At 37.1% G+C, this 26,641-nt stretch overlaps 1 protein-coding gene and 1 long non-coding RNA gene across 2 annotated transcripts in view; one reads left to right on the forward strand and one right to left on the reverse strand.

Annotated features, from left to right (window-relative positions):
- LOC138809530 (uncharacterized) overlaps positions 1 to 26,641 on the reverse strand; it is a 107,690-nt gene that overhangs the window by 46,491 nt on the left and 34,558 nt on the right. The window lies entirely within an intron of this gene.
- Prps1l1 (phosphoribosyl pyrophosphate synthetase 1 like 1) lies at positions 21,880 to 22,993 on the forward strand. Its single transcript, XM_069997248.1, has one exon. The coding sequence runs from the start codon at positions 21,957 to 21,959 to the stop codon at positions 22,911 to 22,913; it is 957 nt and encodes a 318-aa protein (XP_069853349.1). The 5' UTR covers positions 21,880 to 21,956; the 3' UTR covers positions 22,914 to 22,993.

The following is a 26,641-nucleotide window of genomic DNA, read 5'->3' on the forward strand; positions in this document are numbered from 1 at the left end:
TAATTCATCACATCAACAAGAGCAAGGATAAGAACCACATGGTTATCTGATTAGATGCAGAAAGCATTTGACAAAATCCAACACCCCTTTATGATGAAGGTTCTGGAAAAATTAGGAATCCATGGAACATTCCTCAATACAATAAAGGCTCTATATGACAAACCTACAGCCAGCATTATACTTAATGGTAAAAAACTAAAGCATTTCCTCTTAACTCAGGAATGAGACAAGGATGGCTACTCTCTCCACTTCTCTTCAATCTAGTATTATAATGCCTAGTTACAGCAGTAAGACAAGATGCAAACATAAAGGGGATCCAAACAGGGAAAGAAGAAATAAAACTCTCCCTCTTTGCAGATGACATGATCTTGTATTTAAAGAATCCCATAGACTCCACTCTCAAATTACTCAAGCTGATTCAAACCTTTGGCAAAGTAGCAGGGTATAAAATTAATCCTCAAATGTCAATGGCTTTTTTGTTTGCCAACAATGAGAAAAGTGTGGATGAAATCAGGAAAGCAACTCAATTCATAATAGTCCCACAAAAAATAAAATACCTAGGAATTAGCTTAACCAAAGAAGTGAAGGACCTCTATGATGAAAACTTTAAAAACTTGAAAAAGGAAATCAAAACAGAACTTAGAAAGTGGCAAAGCCTCCCATGCTCCTGAGTTGGAAAGATCAACATTGTGAAAATGGCAATAGTTCCCACAGCTATCTATAAAATCAATGCAATACCTATCAATATTCCAACTTCATTCTTCAAGGAAATAGAAGAGGCAATCCAAAAATTCATATGGAACAATAAAATTCCCTGCATAGCAAAAACGATCCTCAACGGAAAGAACAGTGCTGGAGGAATATCAATACCAAATTTTAAACTCTACTACAAAGCCATAGTAATCAAAACAGCATGGTACTGGCACAAGAACAGACCTGAGGACCAATGGAATAGAATTGAAAACCCAGAAATGAACCTACAGACCTATAGCCAACTAATCTTCAATAAGTGAGCTGAAAAAATAGAATGGAAGAAAGACAGCCTCTTCAGTAAATGGTGCTGGCAAAATTAGTTAATTACTTGTAGAAAACTAAAGCTAGATCCTTATATATCACCCTGCACCAGAATCAACTCCAAATGGATCAAAGACTTCAGAGTCAAAGCAGACACTCTGAAAAAAATTAAAGAATGGAATAGGAGAAACTCTAGGTCTCCTTGGCACAGGCCAAAATTTTCTTAATAGAGACCCAGAAACACAACAACTCAAAGAAAGGTTAGACAAATGGGATTGCATGAAATTGCAGAGCTTCTGCATGGCAAAGGGCATAGCTAGCAAGATCAATAGAAAGCCCACAGATTGGGAGAAGATCTTCACTAGCCATATAATGGATAAGGGACTCATATCTAAAATATACCTGGAACTCAAAAAATTAAATCCCCCAACAACCAATCCTTAAAGAAACAACTGCCCGATTTACAAATGGGCTAAAGACTTAAAGAGAAACTTCTCTGAAGAGGAAAGAAGGATGACCAATAGACACATGAAGAAATGGTTAACCTCCCTAGCCATACAAGAAATGCAAATCAAAACAACATTGAGATACCACCTCACCCCAGTTAGAATGGCTATAATCAAGAACTCTAATAACAACAGATGCTGGAGGGGATGTGGACAGAAAGGAACCTTACTGCATTGTTGGTGGGAGTGTAAACAACCCAGCAATGCCACTTTTTGACATTTACCCTAATGATTATAATCAAGACCATACTAAAGCTACCAGCAAAACAATGTTTATTTCAGCATTATTTACCATAGCTAAGATATGGAACCAACCCAGATGCCCCTCAGTAGATGAATGGATCAAGAAAATGTGGCATATATATACACAATGGAATTCTATGCCTCCATCAGAAAGAATGACATTGCCCCATTTTTTAGGAAATGGAAAGACTTGGAAAAAATTATATTAAGTGAAGTAAGCCAGGCCCAAAGAAACATAGGTCCCATGGTTTCCCTTATTTGCAATAACTAGTATATGTTTGAGACAAGCAGAAAAGGTCAAGTAAGTTAATGATAGGTGAAATGAACCCCAAGATAAGTATTCAAATGTTTTTTCTTTCATGCGATTGTTTCTAACTTATTTATTAGATGATTTCTTTGTTGCTTTGTATGTCCCTCCCCCACAGTATAACCCCTGCTTTCACTGTATTTGATGTTGGTATAATTTGTGGAGGGGAAGGGCAAAAACAAATCGTTCAAATAGGGATATATTACCTTGCCCATGTAATTATTACCCCTCAATACAGTATTTTCACAATTAAAAAAAAAGAAAATGTGGTATATATGCACAATGGAATTCTATGCCTACATCAGAAAGAATGACATTGCCCCATTTATTAGGAAATGGAAAGACTTGGAAAAAATTATATTAAGTGAAGTAAGCCAGGCCCAAAGAAACATAGGTCCCATGGTTTCTTTTATTTGCAATAACTAGTATATATCTGAGACAAGCAGAAACGGTCAGATAAGTTGATGTTAGGTGAAATGAACCCCAAGATAAGGACTCAAATGGTTTTTCTTTCTTGGTATTTTTTCTAAGATATTTATAAGCTATTTTTTTGTTGCTTTGTATGTCCCTTCCCCATGGTATAACCCCTGTTTTCATTGTATTTGATGTTGGTATACTTTGTAGAGGGGAAGGGAAAAAACAAATTGTTTAAATAAGCATACAGGTGGACCCATTGCAACAATGAGATGTACAAGACATTATGTGGAAAAATGAACTTTACAACTTTGGCGCAAGATGTGGGGGAGGGGGGATGAGAAGGGATGGGAAGGGGAAACAAAGGAGGAGGCAACAATGCTTGATAAGAAATGTACTCATTACCTTGCTCATGTAATTGTAACCCTTCGGTACGGTATTTTCACAATTAAAAAAACAGAATATAAACAACAGTAGATATTGGCATGGATGTGGTAGAAATGGAACTATAACATACTACTAGTGGAAATATAAATTTATTCAACTACTCTATAAATCAGTTTGGGGATTCCTCAGGATACTATACATAAAATTACCATATGATCCAGCAATTACAAATCAGGATACAGTAAAGCCATTTGTATAGCCATGTTCACGGCAGCACTATTCACCATGGACAACGTATAGAATCAGTCAAGTTACTTCTCAATGGACAAATGGATCAAGCAAATGTGCTGTATATATGCAATGGAATTTTATTCATCCATCAGAAACAATGATATTGCGTCATTGGCAAAGAACTTGGAGAATCTGGGGAAAACCATATTAAGTAAAATAAGTCAGGCCCAAAGAGACAAAGGACACATGTTTTCTCTGATATGTGGAAGCTGGAACTAATTTATACATGTACAAGTCAACACATCCAAGGTCGTATACAAGTGAACAGAAATGTAATCATTGAAGTATGGTATTTGCAGGAAGGATCTAATGATGTAATTCCTTAGACAAACTCACAGCTCAACAAAGTGAATACTAGGAAACAGGCCCTAGAAAGGTATGTGGGAATATCCAGGGGAGGGGCTTGATGAAATTTAAGCAAATAGAAGAGAGAGGCTGGGTTGGCAAGGATGTGGGAAAACGATGAAAAGTGCAATATAGGTCAAGATGTATTGGAATCAAAAACAGATTTGTTGAATGGTAAACCATTTGTCAACCTAAAGACAATGAAAATATAATTTAAATGCAAATAAATAAAACCTCTTTCTTTGCTCTGCTTCTTGTCTCACCACATGGTTTCTCCTTCATTCACACACTCACTGTGATGCCATTCAGCAAGACAGCATGCAGCAGTGGATCCTTTGCTAGCATTGTGTTGTTTGAACTTTCAGCTGCCAAAACTGTGAGGTAAGTAAACCTTTTTTACTTTGTAAAGTAGTGGGCCTCAGATATTTCATTACAGTAATAGCAAAGGGACTATTAAGTGAGATTGTTATGCGCAGCGTGGGGTGCTCTTTTGGCAAATGGTTGTAACAGAGGAGAGACAAATAGGATCAGAAAACGTTAGACATCACAGTATTCTATTTCTTCCTTTTGACAGATGAATCCAGAATAAAGAAGTTGTTGGAACTAAAAGGATGAACGGGTGGGTGAGAATTGCAGTTCTCAGGATATATACAGTTTACATATACAAATATATCCTTGTTGCTATTTTACAATATCCAGAATCACATAATATTAGAGTGAGAAGAAACCGTTGCTATCACATAATATAACTTCTAAATTTTACTTATGAGGTAACTGAAGGCTTAAGAAAGTGAGTGACATTTTTGAAATTATCTAGTATTTAAAGAAGGAACGTATGGAGATTAGAATGCAAGTATTCTGACTTCCTTGTCAGTAATTTTATGCGATACCATGGTAGGGAACTTTGAAGTGAGTGACTATCTTAATTCCTCACAAAATTCTTCACTCAGTTCTTAAAGTAGTATACTTCTTAAGAAGAAAGAATTACTTTCTTATGTATATCAGTGAAAATACTTAGTGAACAAATGAAATGATTAGCCATAAGGATGAAAGCAGGGCAATGTTTCCAAGTGGAGATAATATATCTGAGTGAATGATGCCATTTATAAAAAATTAGAGAATTTCAAAATTAAAATAATCCTACCAGGAAAGTGATAGTAACTTTGAAGTCCAAAAATTTTATATTTCTAAATTCAGTATCAGAGCTGAATGACAGAAGTACAAAATTATTTCCTGGATGCTTTTTTATTCCTAGCAAAACAACCAAAAACAAAACAACCTTTTATTTAAAAGCCCCATAATAAACCTGGAAGACAGATGTTATTGTTGACCCCATTTTACAGACAGGATCCTTAAAGCTGAAAGGAATCAAGTGAGTCATACATATTTATATTTTTGACACATGTTCACATTTCAATCTATCTCTATATTCCTTACTTATATCTTCTAAAGCAAACTGCAATCTATCTAGCCAAAGTGGCATCATAAGCAGTCATAAGGACCCTAGAGTCAGAGTGGGGTGAAATCCAAACTTTATAGGTTGTGTGACCCTCCATGAACTATTTAATCCCCTTGTGCCTGTCATTTCTTTCTCTGCCAAGTGGCACATAATAATTAGTCTTAGTTATTACGACCAGCATTGAGGAGACAACTCAAGCTAAAATCAATATTGTGGTGGTCCTAGGCCCAGTAACTTATTCAGTAAGCCCTCCATTAAAGTCCATGTCTTTGACTCCTTCATCTAGTGAGAGGCAGGTTTGATAGGACATCTCAAAGAACTCCTAGGTTTCTTCTGCTGTGTTAAACAGGCATCTTCCCATGCCAGAACTTGCTTGGAGATGTCAGCCACTGCTTCTTTCAGGAATTATCAGTAAAATTTTATAAGTGAAAAAAGGATTAACATTGAAGATAAGCGCATTTTCAAATGGCAAATCAAATCAATATTTCTACTTGTAGAGAAATAGGTGCTTTGTCAATGTGTTCTTAAATATGCCTGGACAACTCTTGGGGTTAGAGCTAGGTTGACTCAGCACCAATTATATAAAAGTATCTGTGACTGGCCCAAAGATATCTTAAAACTCCTTATGCAAATCTAATGTATGGCCATAATGGGGAACCAATGGTCTAACATTACTGAGAATAATTTTTTAAAAAACATTCTTGAGGATTTGTTGTTGGGGGATTTAATGTTTTGAGTTCTAAGTATATTTTAGATATGAAACCCTTGTCCATTGTATGACTAGTGAAGATCTTCTCCTAATCCATGGGCTTTCTACTGAGCTTGCTGGCTATGTCCTCTGCCATGCAGAAGCTCTGCAGTTTCATGCAATCCCATTTGTCCAACCTTTCTTTGTTGTATTTCTGTGTCTTTATTAAGAAAATTTCAGCCTTTGTCAAGGAGCAATAGTGCTTCTCCTATTTCTTCCTGTAATGCTTTCAGGGAGTCTGCTTTGGCTTCGAGGTATTTGATCCATTTGGAGTTGATTCTGGTGCAGGGTGAGATATAAGGATCTAACTTTAGTTTTCTACAGGTGCTTAACCAATTTTGCCAGCAACATTTACTGAAAAAGCTGTCTTTCTCCCATCCTACTTTTTTTTTGGCTCCTTTATCGAAGATTAGGTGGCTGTGGATCTGCAGGTTCATTTCTGGGTCTTCAATTCTATTTCATTGGCCCTCAGGGTGGCTAAAGACTTAAAGAGAGACTTCTCTGAAGAGGAAATAAGAATGTCCAATAGGGCTGGGAAGGTGGCTCAGTGGTAGAGTGCTTGCCTTGCATGCATGAGGCCCTGGGTTCCATTCCTCAGCACCAGATAAGCAGAAAATGTCGGAAGTGGTGCTGTGGCTCAAGCAGTAGGGTGCTAACCTTGAGCTGAAGAGCTGAGGGACAGCGCCCAGGACCAGAGTTCAGGCCCAACAATCGACAAAAAAAAAAAAAAAAAAAAAAAGAATGGCCCATAGACAAATGAAGAAATGCTCGGCGGGCGCTGGTGGCTCACGCCTGTAATCCTAGCTACTCAGGAGGCTGAGATCTGAGGATTGTGGTTCAAAGCCAGCCCGGGCAGGAAAGACCGTGAGACTCCTATCTCCAATAAACCACCAGAAAACCGGAAGTGGCGCTGTAGCTCAAGTGGTAGAGCGCTCGCCTTGAGCTGAAGAGCTGAGGGACAACGCCCAGGCCCAGAGTTCAAGCCCCATGACTGACAAAAAAAATAAGAAAAAAGAAATGCTCAACATCTCTGGCTATAAAAGAAATGCAAATCAAAACAACATTGAGATTCCACCTCACCCCAGTTAAAATGGCTATTATCAAGAAATCTAATAACAACAGATGCTGGGGGAGGCGGAGGATTTGGCCAAAAGGGAACCCTACTGCACTGTTGGTGGATGCGTAAACTTGTTCAACCACTCTGGAAAGCAGCATGGAGGTTCCTCAAAAGACTTCACATAGAGCTCCCCTATGACCCAGCAATCCCACTTCTGGGCATCTACCCAAATGATCACAAACAAGGCTATACTAAAGCCAACAGCACAACCATATTTATCACAGCATTATTCACCATAGCTAAGATATGAAACCAACCCAGATGCCCCTCAGTAGATGAATGAATCAAGAAAATGTGATACACCCCCAATCGCCCCCCACACACAATGGAATTCTATGTTTCCATTAGAAAGAATGACACTGCCCCATTTGTAAAGAAATGGAAAGACTTGAAAAAAAATCATATTAAATGAAGTAAGCCAGACCCAAAGAAACATAGGTCCCATTGTTTCCCTTATTTGCAATAGTTAGTATACCTCTAGGATAACCTTAGCTGATGAGCAGAATACTTATGACCATATAAAACGACACTCAGGAAAATGAACTCCAAGGCATGGACACAAGAGGTTTTACTTTGCTGTTGTTGTTTTTAATGTACTATGATAGTTTTTGTTTCTTTTGTATGTTCTTCCCCCAATGTTATATCCTCTGTTGTTACTGCATTTGATTTTGGTACCCTGATATCGCATATACACTGATTTGAATTAGGGAAGGGAAGGGGAACAACAGAATGGAGAGACAAAGGACAAGGGGCAAACCAATGCAACAGCAATATACACAAGACAGTATGTTGGAAATGATCTGTACAACTTGCAGTGGGTGAGGGAGGGGGGAAGTAGGAGAAAATGAGGGAAGGGGTAACAAGTTTGACAATTACTTTTTACCTTACTTACATAACAGTATCCCCTCTAAACATCACCTTGAGAATAAAAAAAATACTAACTAAAAAAAAACTTTCTTGGGTTTGGTTCTAAAATTTTCAGAAACATTTATGAGTGGTCACATTGGAGTCACTGATTTAGAGGATGTAACACCCCCTAGTTACAATTTTAAAAAAAATCAGGCAGAAAATATTTTGGTGTTAATATTTTGGATTCTAGATCATGAACTTGGAACCATTTTCTCAAGATCTCACTATTTCCTAGACTGTGAACAACATACAGTAATGGGGTTAAAGGAGAGCTTTAAATTTTTATTTTCTTCCTCTGTTTTACTTAAATCATGGCAGTTAGCATTGAGCTAACGTATTTGTCTTTTACCTACCAGGAATTATTTTTACATAAAAATTGTGTGAAATTTATTCAGAAGAGATAACATAAAAATCACAGCTATGCGGCTCTGAGGAAAAACAGTGCTGATTTATGAAACTTCACAGACTTCGAAATAGAAACAAAGCACTAAATATTCATGAAATCCAGTACAGTGCTTGCACATAAGATACATTTTTGTGACTTATAGCTGAGTTATAGGGAAAAATAATAATCTGAGCATCTCCAAACATATAGAACCTTTCAGGTGTTTAATTTTTACTAATTTTTGGTCTTACTTTGTTTTGACTTATAAGTATTCACTATAATGTAAATCATTGGTCATAACATACATTTCCCAAAGAAAAAGTAAACAAAGATTTCACCAACAAAACAAGAGTGTAAATATAAAATTGAGGATTTAATTTTTTAAAAAGTCTTCTCTGAAAGGTTTTTTTTTTTTAAGTGGTAGATCTTTAAAGACATAAGCCATAACTGAAAAAGTAAAATCCTCTCACTAAGCCAATAATATCATAAATGTATCATGTAAAGCAAAATGGAGTTAAAATAGAACTTTCATCCTTAAATCATAAATTCAAGAATACTCTGATAGATTAATACAATAATCAAAAGAATCCTAAATTGTATGGTGTTACCATGATAATTTTGGTTCCTTAATGTGATTATATCAATTTTTTTAACTGTTCTAATGACTGATGCATATTTCAAAGGGACTCTATGCAGTCAATCTACATTTAAAGTAGAAAGATTAAAAGCACATTATTGGTGAAATCTAGCAGTTGACTTTAAGAGATATTTATTTATTTTATCCACTTTGGCCTTTTAAATAAATATTATTCTATCCACTTAGGCCTTTTAAATAAACATAATTGAGTTGATCATTAAAAATACAACCTTGGCATCTTCTTAAACCATGTATGTATGTATGTCTATTTCTTCCATATACAATGAATGAATGACTAATTAACACAAAATGGTTCAGTGTTAATCTTTAGCAACTATTAAGTTGTTTAATTAGAAATAATTCACAATGACAATCTGCCCCCACTCTACCTCATCTCTGTCATACTTGTTTTCAACAGGCCTGTGACACAAATAACTGCTAGGAGATAATGTATAACCTCCATGAAAATTCTTTTTGTTCTTAAAAAAGCAAGTGTGATAGGAGCTGCATAAATAGTAATTAAACACTAGAAATGTGTGGTAACACAAGCAGTACAAGACTATTCTGGTCAGACCCATAAGAGAGAATGATTTAGAGCCATTCAAGAGATAGTACAGAGTAGTAGAAATGATCAAAAGATCTAGAAATAGGACAAATAATGAAAGCTATAACACAATGAGATTGCTTAGCAAAAAGACTTTATAGTAATGGTCCTCAAATCTACAAGAGAAAAATCAGTTGTTTTCCATTTTCACTGAGGACAGAATAAGCAGCACTGAGACTAAACTTTACCAGAGAGACAGAAGTAATATATACATTTCAGTTCTCAAATGAAAGAGCAATTATTAACAAGACCTGTGGATTTTCCTTGAGATACTGTAAATAAGACAAATATTTATAGTAGAATAGTGTACTATCATAGAATGTCAGAACAGAAGGTTAAGTTGCCCAAACACCATTTATTGCTACAAATAAACCAAAACCAAAGAAAATAGACAGCTATCAGCTGAGCATTTTTCAAGATATTTTATGCTTAATAGTTTAAACTGCTCTTAGTGATGAAGCACATTTTTAAAAGGACTTCATGTAGAGAAAATCTGCAAGCATAAAGATACATTAAGATGCCAAAAATAAGGATGAAGAAGTCTCAGACATAGTATAAAGAAGTAAATCCTGCTCATCTCTGTGCCTAGCCACCACACTCACCCAAAACTTTCCCCAAGATCCCTTCTTGATCTTACATCATTTGTGGTCATTGTGTTGCTATTCTTCATGCAATACGGACTTATTTCCAGTTTTCTAAAGCATCACCCTATTGATCAACCCAAATTCTCCATGGTCACCTTGTACTTCAGATTGTGATTGTACGGTGCCTATCTGGCTGCCACCTGACTGATGAGATCCTTGGATAAAAACTCACCTGGCATGAAGACATACTTTTAGCCACGAGCTCATTGGAGTTGCAGTAGGCATAGTTTCACCAGGTGGCTTGTAATCACAGCTCATTCTAACCCCCTGTAGTTTTCCTGTTCTGCTTCATTGTTGGTGCCTTTCAAGAGGAAGATATGTGAAACCCAAGGAAGACTCTGGAGTGGATTTCCATGTAGCCCAGGTCCTGTTGTCACTTATCAAAACTGTTAACACCTATCTATATCCTGTCTATAAAAATAATCTACATTTATAAAGTACATGTGCTATACTGATAATTTATAAAATACCTAGTGTTTGACACTGTTTTACTAATTTCAGTTTCACAAACATAGCCGATTGCTACTACTACTATTATCCATTTAACAAACGGGGTGATACTAACAAAGATGTGTAATTTGCCCACAATCACTCAGATATGGAACTACTGGGTCAGACTCAAGGCACTCCTGTCCAGCAGCAAAGACTATGTGCATATGCACAACTCCAAACCACATCTCTAGGTAAAAGAATCTTTTTTGTTTTTATATGTTTTTGCTGTTTGTTTTGTTTTGTGCCAGTACAGGGGTTGAAGTCAGGACCTGAGCACTTTTCCTTAGCTTTTTCAAGCAATCTAGCATTTGAGCCACTGCTCCACTTCCAGCTTTTTGCTGCTTAATTGAAGATAGGAGTCTTACCTGTCTTACAGTGTCTTTTCTGCAGTGTCAAATTGTAATCCTCAGGTCTCACCTCCTGACTAGCAATGGCAAGTACATATGGCATCAGGTAGATTAATCGAAGGAGATGAGAAGTCAACTATTGCTATTCTATTCACACTTGGAAAGACTATTGATCACCACTTTTCTAGTTCACAGACAGATAGAATCTACTAAAGTTTGTAAAAATAAAATAGTGCTTTAAAATATGTAAGTTTCAAGAAATGAAATATTAGTGGATGGTCATGAATTTACTTAACCACTGTGGCTAAACATCTTTTCCTTCTGCCTACAGAAGGAATGAGACAGATTGACACTAATAAGCTGTTCCTTGTTTTTCATTATAGTTTATTTGAAACTTGAGCTCATGAACTGAATTGATAAGAAGTAAATTAACATATAAGGATATGAAACAGAATGTATTTACACAAAAAGAGACTGTTACTGAAGTAAGCTGCTAAAGTCAACAACAATCACAAGTAACATTTTTAAAGATGAATTATTAAAAGTGTGCTGAATGTACATTCATTGTATGCATTTTGTGTCTATTACAAATGACCTGAAGTATGTCATAAATCCAAATGATACCCTGATTTCCAAGACTTAATGCATACAGGGAAGATCATGTTGAAATAAATATTTTACCATTATCATGGCATAAGCTTATTAACTAATTTTAAAAACTAGTTCTATCTCCAAGTGTCTCTCAGTGAACTATTTCTGGTAATTTGTCAGAAGACTAGCTTCTTTTATTCACACAAGATCCCACTTTATCCACTCCAACAGCCTCATTAGCCACCAGAGCATGGTCTTTGATACCACTAATTTTTCAAGATGGCATCTCTTCAGAGCACAGATCTCTCTGACAATGGCATTTTCTGCTTGCTGCTTGCTGCCCATATCATTCAGGGTAAGGATATATACACAAGCTTTAAAGAAGAGCTAAGACTAACTCTAATTTTGGACTTTCTTTTTACATATGAAATTGGCCAAGGAGGTTGAAAATGAAGACCAAAAGCCTTCCCAAGGTAAAGAATCTAATCAGGAGACCTTCTATTTCTTTTTTCTTTCTTTCTTTCTTTTTTTTTTTTTTTTTTGATTGGTTGTGGGGCTTGAACTCTGGGCTTGGGCGCTGTCCCTGCACTCTTCAGCTCAAGGCAAGCGCTCTACTGCTTGAGCCACGGTGCTACTTTCAGTTTTTTAGTGGTTTATTGGAAATAAGAGTCTGATGGACTTTCCTACCCGGGCTGGTTTTGAACTGCGATCCTCAGACCTCATCCTCCTGAGTAGCTAGGATTACAGGTGTGAGCCACCAGGACCCGGCAAAATCTTCTATTTTTTTAACTTTTCATTACAATTTGTTTTTTGTTTGTTTGTTTTTTATTGTGAAAATACTGTACAGAAGGGTTACAATTACATGGGCAAGATAATGAGTACATTTCTTTTTTTTTTTTTTTTTTTGTCGGTCCTGGGGCTTGAACTCTGGGCCTGGGCGCTGTCCCTCAGCTCTTCAGCTCAAGGCGAGCGCTCTACCACTTGAGCTACAGCGCCACTTCCGGTTTTCTGGTGGTTTATTGGAGATAGGAGTCTCACGGTTTCTCCTGCCCGGGCTGGCTTTGAACCGTGATCCTCAGATCTCAGCCTCCTGAGTAGCTAGGATTACAGGCGTGAGTCACCAGCGCCCGGCTATGAGTACATTTCTTATCAAGCATTGTAGCCTCCTCCTTTGTTTCCCCTTCCCATCCCTTCGCATCCTCCCCCCCTCCGCTCCCTCCCCAGTCCTCCCCACCCCACCCCCCCCACCCCCTCCCACCCCCGCACCAAAGTTGTAAAGTTTCTTTTCGACATAAGGACTTGTACATCTCATTGTTGCAATGGGTCCACCTGTATCCCTATTTAAACGACTTGTTTTTCCCCTTCCCCTCCACAAATTATACCGACATCAAATACAGGGGTTATACTGTGGGGGAGGGACATACAAAGCAACAAAGAAACCCAGAAATGTTTTTTCTTTCATGCGATTGTTTTTAACACATTTATAAAATCTTCTATTTCTTAAATGGTACACTGAGCGTCCTCCTCCTCCTCCTCCTCCTCTTCTTCTTCTTCTCTCTCTCTCTCTCCCTCTCTCTGTCTCTCTGTTTCTCTGTCTGTCTCTGTCTCTGTCTCTGTCTCTCTGTCTCTGGCTCTCTGTCTCTGTCTCTCTCTGTCTCTCTCTCTTTCTCTCTCTCTCTCTGATAAACTAGAATATAACTTGCCTCCACAATCCACATCAGGGAGAGATGACTTGTGAGTACAACAAATAAATGACATGAAGGCCTGGAGAGGAGCTCTTCAAGAAGTTGTGACCTTGGTCCACACTTTCATAGTTCTGCCATCTGGTGGTTTAACGTTCAGATAAGCTGGATAAAATGCAGCCCTGTGCTGACTGAAGGTAATCCCAAACTAGTAGCAACTAGAGGAGAGGATCAGAAGCAAATTTTCTCCAAAAGAAAAACCTAGACTTCAAAGAATTTCTTCAAATAGATTCTATTACCATGACATTATGGAATTAAAAATATACAAGCACAAAAGGTAAAAGTCATGATAATCAAGGGAAATCAGACTCCAAAGAGATACAGGCTTCAAATTTTGATTTCAGAATTAACATATAAGAAACAGCTCTTGTATTGTTTTAATAAGTATGCCAAGCCAAACTGAAAAAAACAGGAATAAAGTTTCCTTAAATGAAAACTACAGTAACTCAACTTTAAGTTAATAGGCTAGATTTTTTTTAATCTAATAAGGCTGAATAGAAGCACAGTAAGTAAACTTGAGTACAGACAAAAAGATGCAGAATGTTGTCTAGAAATAGTTTAAAAGGAGAGATAAAAACTGCAAATTTGGGAGAGGTGTTGGAGGGAAGGGATAGTAGGGAAAATATCAAAGGAGGGGGCAACAATGTTCAACAAGAAATGTACTCATTACCTTACTTATATAACTGTAACCCCTCTGTACAGTATCTTTACAATAAAATATTTTTTAAAAACTGCAAGTTAAAGATGCATAAAAAGAATTCTAGATGTATTTTGTTTCATCAGAGTTTCAGTAAGAGAAAGACTTAGGGAGAGGCAGGATTTGAAAATGAAAAATACTAATCCACATGTTCAAAAAACCATATACAATTTCAAATATTTAAAAAATCCATACGTAGACATAAAATATTAAATCTTCACCAAAAGATAGACAGACAGACAGACAGACAGACAGACAGACAGACAGATAGACAGATAGATAGATAGATAGATAGATAGATAGATAGATAGATAGATAGATAGATAGATAGATAGTAGAAGCAGCCAGGGGCCAGGATGTATTATCTTCCAAGAGTCTAATTCAAATGAGTCTATATTTTAAACAGTAATTATAAAATTCAGGAAGAGAGGACATGATTAATTACTTCAATGGGCTGAAAGAATACAACTGATGAGCTGAAATTATATTTGAAAGTGTCTTTGAAGAATGAGAGTGACTCCATTTCTAATGAAAGAGAAAATGAAGGAAGGAAGGAAGGAAGGAAGGAAGGAAGGAAGGAAGGAAGGAAGGAAGGAAGGAAGGAAGGAAGGGCACATTTCAGTTAAGTTGGAGACATACCTTAGTGTAGAACCCTCACTTAACACTTGTGAGGTCTTGAGTTTCATTCCATTCCAAGTATGAAAAACAAGAAAAACATTCCAAGAAAAACAAGAGAGGAGGTGGTAGAGGAAAGGGAAAGAGAGGATAAGGAAGAGGAGAAGAGAGGAGAGGAGAAGAGAGGAGAAGGGAAGGGAGGAGAGGGGATGGGAGGGGAGGGGAGGAGAGGGGAGGGGACTTTGAAAACCCAGAGAAAACGTGAATAAATAGCTCAACAAGTTAAAGAAAGAGTAGCAAAGAAGGCATGAAAGTAAATAATTAAAAGAAATTTGCGGTCAACAAAGTTTAAATAAGCAACTGATGGAGTACATCAATAATTTCAAATGAATTTAGAAGGAAGTAGGGGGAACAATTGATAAAATTTATGGACTTGTGAAATTGATTGAGAATAGAAAGAAAACAATTACAAAAATCTAATACCAGTGATAATAAAGTGAAGCACACTAAAGATAGTATAAATAATAAAGATACAGAAAAAAGATAATATTGAAATCATCTAGCCAATTAAACTTGGAAGTCTAGATGAACTAGATTCTGAGAACTGTGGTCAACAGAACAGTAGCACTGCCCTCAGCTACTGTTTTCTTTTTTCTTTTTTTCAAAATTTTTATTGTGATTAAGTGATTACATAATTTGCCATATTTCACAGTATTGTGGGATAGTGATGCTCAGTTAAAGTCACAAACATATTCTAACTTTCCTGGAGCAAATTGTCTATCATGGTCTTTAACGTTTATGAGTTCTATAAGCTTTGCAATACAGTTATTTCTTCCACATTGGGTGATATGTACATTTCTTTTGTTTTGCATAGCATCAGCTGTTCCCTCTTTCCCACTTGTTCTCTCCCTCCCATTGCTGCCATTAAGTTGCTTAGTTCATTTTGGTCAATGTCCAGTGCAGCTGATGGGTCCTGCTGTTATATGTTTTATCCTGATTCCCTCTATTCTGTGTCATCTTCCTTGTTTCCCTCCAGTATACACATATATATCATACATGTGATCAGCAGCATGGGGTTATTTAGTAGTGATTCAACCAGATGAGTGGAAGTTCTTTGTTTCTTAAGTCCTGCTAATTTTGTCGTATCATTTAACATTTTTGATTTAACATCCACTTATCAAGGAGACCATGTACCATTTGTCTCTTTGCCCTTGGCTTACCTTGCTCAACATGATTTCTTCTAGCTCCATCCATTTCCCTGCAAATGCCATTATTTTGTCATTTCTAATGGCTGCATAATATTCCATTGTGTATAGATACCACAATTTTTGGATCTATTCATCTGTGGTGGGGCATCTGGGTTGTTTCCATATCCTAGCTATTGTGAACAGTGCTGCAATAAACATGGGGGTGCCATGTGTCCTTGTATATTGGTTCCTGTTGTTCAGGGTAGATGCCTAGGAGTGGTATGACTGGGTCGTAAGGAAGGTCAATCTTTAGCTTTCTGAGGACCCTCCAGACTGCTTTCCCAAGTGGTTGTATAAGTGTACACTCCCACCAGCAGTGTAATAGGGTTCCTCTTTCTCTCCATCCCCTCCAGCATTTGTCATTGGCTGACTTGAGGATGTGGGCCATTCTGACTGGGGTAAGGTGGTATCTCAGGGTTGTCTTTATTTTCATTTCCTTCACCACCAGGGATGTTGAACATTTCCTCATGTGTTTCTTTGCCATTTTTATCTCTATCTGAGAAATCTCTCTTTAGTTTCCTTGCCCATTTGGTAATTTGTTTGTTAGGTTTGGGAGGGTTTCGTTTCTTGAGTTCCCTGTATACACTGGATATTAACCCCTTGTCTGATATATTGCTGGTAAATATTTTTTCCCAATTAGTTGGTTGTCTTTCTAGCTTGGCTGCTATAGCTTTAGCTGTGCAGAAGCTTTTTATTTTAAGGTAGTCCCATTTGTCGAATCTCTCTCCAATTTGTTGTGGCCCTGGGACTCTGTTCAGGAAGTTCCTTCCTGTGCCTATTAGTTCAAGTGTCTCTCCTACTCTGTCCTGCAGTAGTTTCAGAGATGGATTTTGAGTTGATGTTGGTGCATGGTGATAGGCTGGGGTCCACTTTTAGTCTTCTGCATGTGGCCGCCCAGTTTTCCCAGCACCAGTGGTTGAAGAGGCTGTGTTTCTTCCATTGTATGTCTTTGGCTCCTTTGTCAAATATCAGCTGACTGTAGGTATGTGGTTTTATTTCTGGATCTTCTATTCTATTCCATTGGTCTTCAGGTCTGTTTTTGTGCCAGTACCATGCTGTCTTTATTATTATGGCTCTATAGTAGAGTTTGAAATTCAGCATGGATATACCTCCCATGTTGTCTTTATTCCCTAGAATTGTTTTGGCTATTCTAGGTCTTTTGTTGTTCCATATGAATTTTTGCACTGTTTTCCATATTTCAGAGATGTTCGTCATTGGGATTTTTATAGGAATTGCATTGAATTTGTATATTTTGGCAGTATTGCCATTTTCACTATATTAAGTCTGCTTATCCAAGAGCATGGGAGGTCTTTCCATTTCCTAATGTCTTCTGTAATTTCTTTTTATAGTTTTCATTAAATAGTTCTTTTACATCTTTGATTAGGTTAATTCCTAAATATTTTATTTTGGGGGAGGGTTATTGTGAATGGGATTGCTTCCTTTATTTCCCTCTCTTCTTGTACACAGGAAGGCGACTGATTTTTGTGGGTTTATTTTGTATCCTGCTACTTTGCGGAAGTGATTTATGATTTCTAAGAGTTTGGGGATGGCGTTTTTGAGATCGTGAAGGTATAGTATCGTGTTATCTGCAAAAACAGATAGTTTAACTTATTTCCCTATTCAGCTACTGTTTTCTTAGAAACACAAATTCCAGGCTTTTACCTTAAGCCTGAAATCAGCTCTCAGGAGGGTGTAACAATGCTCAATAGGAAATATACTCATTACCTTGCTCATGTAACTGTAACCTCTCTGTACGGTATCTTTACAATAAAAATATATACAATCTGAGAAACTGTGTCCTAACAAGTTCTCCCAGTGATTCTGACATCAGAATGTTAGAGAACTGAGAACCATTCCAAACACATTTTACTTGCCTTGTCTCAAGGCTTATTATCAGAGCAATTACTACTGAAGAGGGGGAAAATGGACCTTTATTAGAAGTTTGGATAAAATAAATAAAAGAAGTCTGATAGAATAAATAAAATTTGTATTCTGTCACTGTATAATTAAAATACAATTGTATTTAGCTGGGTGATGGTGGCTTATGCCTATAATCCTAACTACTCAGCATTGGAGATCTCTGAGACTCCTACTTCCAATAAACTACTCAGAAAAGCCAAGTGGTAAGGCATAAGCTTTGAGCAAAAAGAAGCTCAGGGACAGAGCCCAAGCCCCAGAGTTTGAGCCACAGCTTAACATACAAGTACATAAAATTGCTATTCTACATGAAAAAGGATAGAAAGGAAACACCCTTTAGCAAAAACTGTCTTAAATACTGCAAAATATTTTATGTAAATGATAGAAAATATTTTCCTACTTGAAATTTACTAGTTATTGGATCATCTTACATAGTGCATTGTCTGACATTACAAAGACATTTTATGCAGCTCATGTAATCTCCTTGTTATTCCAAGATTATTATTTCATGTTAGGACTGTTAAATTCATCCGAATTTTTAAAAATTCCAAAGTATATTTCAAAATTATCTTTATAAATCTAAGATCATTCAGAACTAAGTCTTATTTCTGAGTCACAACATATTCTTTGCTTCATTTCACTGTTTTATTTATCTTTGGGCTATCTACACATTTATTATATAAAATGACATATTTCCCATGAAAAACTCAGTAAACACACACAGTAGTCAGCTCCAATTGTAAACAATCACAAAACAAACTTTAAAGCATTTATACCAATGTAAAACTCTGTGGGAAACTGTTTTCTCAAAGGATTGTAGATGATTATTATGAAGAAAATAAATGAGGTAAGGTAATATCACAATAATGATCTGGAACTGTGAGTCAAATGAGTAAGATTAAAGGCACAAAAAGTCTTCCTAATAAACAAGCAGATAACTACTGGAAAGAAAAATATGTTCCTTGTTGGAACTGCCACACATTCCCAACCTACACAAAGCTGTCATAAAGGACATCTAAATCTGTCCTTGTTTGTAACGTGTGTTGTGACAAGATTTGACAGTTTATCAAAGAACTATAATTGCCACCTAAACATCTAGCATTTTGTCAACTGCAAGTTTGTTTAGTGAAAGCATTTATTTTCACTTAAAATACAACCCTTTTTCTCTACTTTCTGAAAGAACTGATTGAATTTCTTTTCTCCTAAGCCCATCAAACTGCATCAGGGTTCTCTTTGAATTATTTATGTTGGAATTGTGAAGGGTAAAAGAATAATCAGCAAGGCAAGTAACTATTATCAAAGTAATATATATTTCTGGGTATTGACTCAAAAGACCTTCAATTCTAGATCTGTAGAGATGACATTTAAATATGCTTGCCTTGGGAAGGAGAAAGATAAAGGCTCTTTGTTTTTTTTTTTATCACAATTTCCATTTCCAGTGGAATATATTAAAAAGCAAGGTCTTAAACAGAGAATTTATTGTTTAGGATTTTTCTTATTTGTAACTTTTGAAAGAGTCAATGATAACAAAGTAAAATAAATAGGATCTAAATCTTACAGTTGATTCAGAAAACAGAAATATCAAAATAACAAAGATATTCAATGATACTACTTCTTTTGGAATTTTTTTGGTTTTGTTTTTGTCAGATGTGGGGTTTGAACTCTGGGCTTGGGTGCTGTCCATGCACTAGGCTAGCACTCTACCACTTGAGCCACAGCACCACTTCTGGTTTTCGGGTGGTTTATTGGAGATAAGAGTCACATAAGCTTTCCTGTCCGGGCCTCCTGAGTAGCTAGGATTACAGGCTTGAGCCACTGACGCCCAGCATTCTTTTGGAAAATTGTGTGTGTGTGAGTGTGTGTGTGTGTGTGTGTGTGTGTGTGTGTGTGTGTGTGTGTGTGTTTAATACAAAGGATTTTTCAGTCTCATATTTGTTCTTCCTTCTAATAATGCAAAAAAGAAACATTTTTGAAACTATTTCTGCACCAATTTTCTTTATTATGATAAACCTCAAAAAAGTAATATAGCAAGGAAAATCAAAGTCATACTTGGAAATCCAGGAATCTCACATTCTAAATCTAATACATACTCTAATTACACAACATATCACATGAAAACTTTTTCTCTGGGCTCAGTTCTCTGTCTATAAATTAGGATATTAAGATGACTGGGGAGGTGTCAAAGGCCATTTCCATCATTAATATTTTATATTTCTAGATAAATCCCTGGAACTATGAGGTATAGCATCAGCCAAGAATTTGGTGCAAAAATAGCAAGACAAAAATGTCTCCTATTTAACACCTCAAGAAAAATACAACTAACTATGAGTTTTGAATGTTTACATTAGCATTCAATCCTATTTAGGTAATATTAAAGCTATTTTTAAAAATCTGCTTTGTTTTTCATTAGAAACTGAAAAATATGTGACATGCTGAGAATACTAAGAGAAAATTAATTTAACTGAAGCTACAGTACTTCTAAGTGCTTCTAAATTAAGTCATAAATTTCTTTGGAAATCGCTGTTTTAGGATGAAGAATATGATATAGGTGGTTCTGTTGATTTTTGGCATGAAATGACAAGAATGATAGGATATCATTCTTGGATCATTATGGATAGGAAGCAGCTGATATACACTGTTGACTGTGAAGAAACTGGAGAGTTTTTAAAAAGCATGTTGATGTCAAGAAAACAGTGATGGGATCATCAGCATGTCACTTTGATGGAGCAGTGTTCATTCTTTATAGCATTTTTTTATAACTCATTAAATATACTAAAGTATTTTTAGAACCAAGTATATTCAAAAATTGCTGATTTTACCTATCACGTTGTCTACTCCATTCCTTATCCAATTACTGAGCTTATATTATACATGAAACCAATCCACTGGGAAGTTCAAAAGCTGGTCAAGAAGATATATTCAATACTTACTTGATAATTTCAAAATGTATGTGGTGGGAATTTGATTTTAGGCTAAATTTTTTAAATCTCAGTTTCCAAATATCAGGCCCATAATTAACAGACTATGAATATATGATCTGAAATTTCATCCTTCAATATCTTTATGAAAGAACCATTCCATTATTGAAATTCTTTGTATTTATGATCCTTTTTACTTCCATTACCCCAAATTCCAATGCACTGTACAAGCTCTAAAAATTTCTAACCATTAGGAAATATAGCTGTACTCTTTAGTATATAAGTAATATCTGCATTGTATGTACGATTAATGAAAACTTTTTCTCTGGGCTCAGTTCTCTGTCTATAAATTGGGATATTAAGATGACTGGGGAGGTGTCAAAGGCCATTTCCATCATTAATATTTTGATAATTTACTTATTTACTTAATATTTTAATTTTAATTAATATTTAATTTTAATTAATATTTTAATAATTATTAATTTACTTAATATTTGGTAATTTACTTTTCATTTGTTGATTTCTAGAATTTGTTTTTATAAACAAATCTAGGGTAGTTACTATTTTTCACTCACCATGCTATACCCTAACCATAGTACCACACATGACACACAGGAGATGCTCATGGAATTCATTTAATTATTATTTATTGAATGAATTATTATTGAAGGAATGTATTTGTTGAATTAGTTAATATAGCAACAAACTTGTGAATATTTCTTTGGCATGGATTCCCAGATGTAGAGATAAGCCAAAGTCCACATGCAAAATGGCCCTTTCAAAATCTACATGTTTACACATTCTATAAGAAGACATTGATTTAAATTGTTGGCCTCCTTTATATAACAAAACAATACTATCTTGATAATAGTATTTTTTGTATTTACGGACAAGATTTTTTGTTACCATGACTTGCCTAGCTATACTATTTTCCAACTTTCCTCTTTTTTTCACTGTACAGAGGTACTCTGTTTAAAAACCCTTTGCTGATACTTTTTCCACTCTGTACATTTCCTTCCAAACTTACGTTTGGGGCCTTGTAGAGTCTTTTTGTTTGGGTTTTTCATTCAAACTTGTGTCAGCTGCCCAAGCAAACTCATAAGAGCATCATTAATAGTAGTAATAAAAATAATGCTAAGAGCAATACATCTCATCAGCTAGAAAAAAAAAAAGTGCAGTTTTAAAGTATAAAGCAGGTGAGGTTCAGGATCTATTTGCTAGAGTCACAGTCCGTTTAGTCCCACACACCGGAAGAGGTTCTAACGGCTTCGTAACGGGCAGGGTAACAAACGGAAGCTGTGGTGGTGGTGTGGAGGCCTGACTTCCGGTTGCGTTTCACTGGCAGGGAGCGATTGCGGAAGGACGCCTGGACGGCCCAAGATGCCGAATATCAAGATCTTCAGCGGCAGCTCCCACCAGGACCTATCTCAGAAGATCGCCGACCGCCTGGGCCTGGAGCTGGGCAAGGTCGTGACCAAGAAATTCAGCAACCAGGAGACGTGCGTGGAGATTGGCGAGAGCGTGCGGGGAGAGGACGTGTACATCGTCCAGAGCGGCTGCGGCGAGATCAACGACAGCCTCATGGAGCTCCTGATCATGATCAACGCCTGCAAGATCGCCTCGGCCAACCGCGTCACCGCCGTCATCCCCTGCTTCCCCTACGCCCGGCAGGACAAGAAGGACAAGAGCCGCGCGCCCATCTCGGCGAAGCTGGTGGCCAACATGCTGTCCATCGCAGGCGCCGACCACATCATCACCATGGACCTGCACGCGTCTCAGATTCAGGGCTTTTTCGACATCCCCGTCGACAATTTGTACGCGGAGCCAGCTGTGCTCAAGTGGGTGCGGGAGAACATTGCCGAATGGAGGGACTGCACCGTCGTGTCTCCGGACGCGGGGGGAGCCAAGAGGGTCACCTCCATTGCCGACCGCCTGAATGTGGACTTTGCCTTGATTCACAAAGAACGCAAGAAGGCCAACGAAGTGGACCGCATGGTGCTGGTGGGCGACGTGAAGGACCGGGTGGCCATCCTTGTGGATGACATGGCTGACACCTGTGGGACAATCTGCCATGCAGCTGACAAATTAGTCTCCGCCGGAGCCACCAGCGTGTATGCCATCTTGACTCACGGAATCTTTTCTGGCCCAGCCATCGCTCGCATCAATAGTGCATGCTTTGAAGCAGTCGTGGTCACCAATACCATACCTCAGGAGGAGAAGATGAAGCAGTGCCCCAAGATACAGGTGATCGACATCTCTATGATCCTTGCTGAAGCCATCCGGAGAACTCACAATGGGGAATCCGTTTCCTATCTGTTCAGCCACGTTCCTTTGTAACAGAATAACTTAAGGTTATTCTTATTTATTTTAAAAGCAAATAAGATTAAAATTAAAGCAATTACTGGTTATTATTTTGCCTTGGTAGTTGATGAAGACTCAATTTGTTCTAATGAGGCTTTTCGGATCCTCTATCAGGTATATTAGAGTTTATCTAAAAATTATGCAAAAATACAGTGATTGGGTTGCGTCATTCTGGCTTCTTGGATTCTGTGAGCCTTGAAAATCTCACAATAGATTTCAGGCCGTTTAGTGTGTTGTGTAGTGTCTGAGGAAAAACTAGACTGCCACCCAATCCACGTCCCCAATACACACAAGTCACAAGTTCTCCAAGAGCCCTAAGCTACCCTAAAACTAGTTCTCATTGCTGAACTCACTAAAATAAAGATCAAGTAGCTTTCATCTTGAAATCCTTAAGACCAGGCTAATAATTATTGAGGAGATTAATCTGTCACCATGAATTTGGAAACTATCTTGGATTCTTAGATATACTTGTTTCTTTCCAATTTGTTTTACCTACAATGGACTTCCTCCTGATCTGATAGGCAATTCAGCCCAAATATTTAGTTCATACTCTTCTGGAAAGCAAATTCACTTCCCACTAAATAATCTCTAGTATTCACATCACATATTTTTATGCCATAGCTGAATATTCCTTTGCCTAGTGACGTCATGGTAGTAGGATTTACATGACATTGCAATCTTTTGATTGCATTCATCATTTACTTTTTATCTTCCTTCCTTGTACTTGATTGGCCTCTCAAATGATTATATTTTTAAATGATGCTACTGTCTTTGCTAAGGAAAGTCAGTAAAATATCTTTGCATTTGGTGAAGGGGGGAGCTCAATATATTATGGAAAATTACTCATGATGATAGAGAAAAGCACGTAAAAGTTTCTAAAAAGTAAAACAAAAAAATGAGATAGCCTTAAAGATTGATGTCAGACTTCTCATTTGAAGTACTAGGCAGTAAGGAAAACAAATTCTTTGAAGTCCTAGAGGATTTAGTTTACTTTTGTGGTAGTAGGGATTGAAACAGGGCCTTATACTTGCTAGGAAATTCTCTACCATTTGAGCAATGCTCACAGCATAAGAAATCTTATTTTAAATATATTTTTGTGTTCAAACTGTGGTTCAAATTTGAAGTCAATATTATGATATTTTTGTTTTGTTTTCTTTTTGCTTATGTGGTGCTGAGGAATCGAACCCAGGGCCTCATGCATGCAAGGCAAGCGCTCTACCACTGAGCCACCTTCCCAGCCCAATATTATGATATTTTAAAATATTAAAAAATTAGTACTTTAGCCCGGCACCAGTGGCTTATGCCTGTTATCCTAGGGAGGCTGAGATCTGAAGATTATGGTTCAAGGCCAACCTAGGCAGGGAAGTCCATAATAGTATATATTATAGTATATATCCTATGCATATACTATATGTAATATATAATAAATATGTTTTCATAACCTAAATAAAACCTTATTATTGGTAAGAAGCCTCACAATTGTAGAAGTTAATCCTAGCTACTCAGGAGGCTGAGATCCAAGAATTGTGGTCCACAACCTGGGCAGGAAAATCTGGAAGACTCTTAACTCCAGTTAACCACCAGAAAACCAGAAGTGATGCTGTAACTCAAAGTGATAGAGTGCTAGCCTTGGGTGATAAAGCTCAAGGGACGGTGCCCAGGTCCTGAGTTCAAAAAAGAAAAAAGAAAAGAAAAAATTTGCTAAAGGGTATAGAAAACACGCAATAAATATATAACAAACATAGACAAGAAGAATAATATTACAATCCTTACATTTTCATCCAATCATCTAGCTAATACAAACCCAATATTAACCCTAATAGGATATTTTTATTTAAAAAGTTGATATGCTAAAGTTCATGTGAAAAAATAAGCTAGAATTGTCAAAATATTTTGTTAATGTTTGTGCTATGAGATATTAAAACAGTGCAAGGCAAGCGTACTACCACTGAGCACTATGACATATCAGTGGAAATGTGGTATTGATGCAGAATATACATAAAGTATTTTAGTCTAGATTCCTGAAACAAACTATGTATTCTTACAGGAATTTAGTGCATATACACAGACCCTATTTAAAGGAGGGACTGACTGTTTTAATGGGAAGAGGCACATAACTGAATTAACTCTATAGGCGAATCATTATCACAGAGTCCCTGTGGAGAAGCTTTTCTGATATCCTGCCTTGGCAACCACTTCAGCAGCCTACTCAGATTCTCTGAAGCTGGAATGAGTCTTTAGCCATGGTTTTATTCTAGCTGTCCTTATGTAATCATTTATTTGAATCGTAGTAGTGCTCATGATGACCTTCTTAATGTTAGTTTCACATCAATATCCAATTTCTTTTTTTAATTTAATTTTATTTTATTTGTGAACATACTGTACAGAGGAGTTACAATTACATGGGCAGGATAATGCGTACATTTCTTACCAAGCATTGCAGTCTCCTCCTTTGTTTACCATTCACATCCCTTCCCAGCCTCCCCCCTCCCCCCCAATCCCAATCCTTCTCCTTCCCCCCCTTCCCCCCCCCCCCCACCGACGTTGTAAAGCCCGTTTTGGACATAACAACTTGTACTTCTCATTGTTGCAACAGGTCCACCTGTATCCTTAAACAACTGGTTTTCCCCATCTCCTCCACAAGTTATACTGACATCAAATATAGTGAAAGCAGGGGTTATACTGTGGGGGAGGGACATACAAAGCAACAAAGAGATAATCTTATAAATGCATTAGAAACACATGCATGAAAGAAAAAAACTTTAAAATACACATCTAAGGGTTCATTTTCCTGACATCACATTATCTGACCTTTTCCGCTTGACTCATACATATACTAGATATTACAAATAAGGGAAACCATGGGACCTATGTTTCTTTGGGCCTGGCTTACTTCACTTAATATAATTTTTTCCAAGTTTTTCCATTTCCTAACAAATGGGGCAATGTCATTCTTTCTGATGGAGGCATAGAATTCCATTGTGTATATATATATCACATTTTCTTGATCCATTCATCTACTGAGGGGCATCTGGGTTGGTTCCATATCTTAGCTATGGTAAATAATGCTGCAATAAACATAGTTGTGCTGGTAGCTTTAGTGTGGTCTTGTTTGTAAACATTTGGGTAAATGCCCAAAAAAAAAGTGGGATTGCTGGGTCATAGGGGAGTTCTTTGTGAAGTCTTTTGAGGAACCTCCATACTGCTTTCCAAAGTGGTTGAACAAGTTTACATTCCCACCAACAATGAAGTAAGGTTCCTTTCTGTCCACATCCCCTCCAGCATCTGTTGTTGTTAGAGTTCTTGATTTTTGCCGTTCTAACTGGAGTGAGGTGATATCTCAATGTTGTTTTGATTTGCATTTCTTTTATGGCTAGGGATGTTGAACATTTCTTCATGTGTCTATTAGCCATCCTTCTTTCTTCTTCAGAGAAGTTTCTCTTTAAGTCTTTTGCCCACTTATTTATTGGGCAGTTGTTTCTTTGAGGATTTGTTGTTGGGGGGGTTTAATTTTTCGAGTTCCAAGTATATTTTAGATATGAGACCCTTGTCCGTTGTATGGCTAGTAAAGATCTTCTCCCAATCCGTGGGCTTTCTATTGATCTTGCTAGCTATGTCGTTTGCCCTGCAGAAGCTCTGCAACTTTATGCAATCCCATTTGTCCAACCTTTCTTTGTTTTGTTGTGTTTCCGGGTCTCTATTCA

Source organism: Dipodomys merriami, unplaced genomic scaffold, assembly GCF_024711535.1.
Source record: "Dipodomys merriami isolate MVZ:Mamm:240054 unplaced genomic scaffold, mDipMer1.0.p SCAF_5, whole genome shotgun sequence".
NCBI lineage: Eukaryota > Metazoa > Chordata > Mammalia > Rodentia > Heteromyidae > Dipodomys > Dipodomys merriami.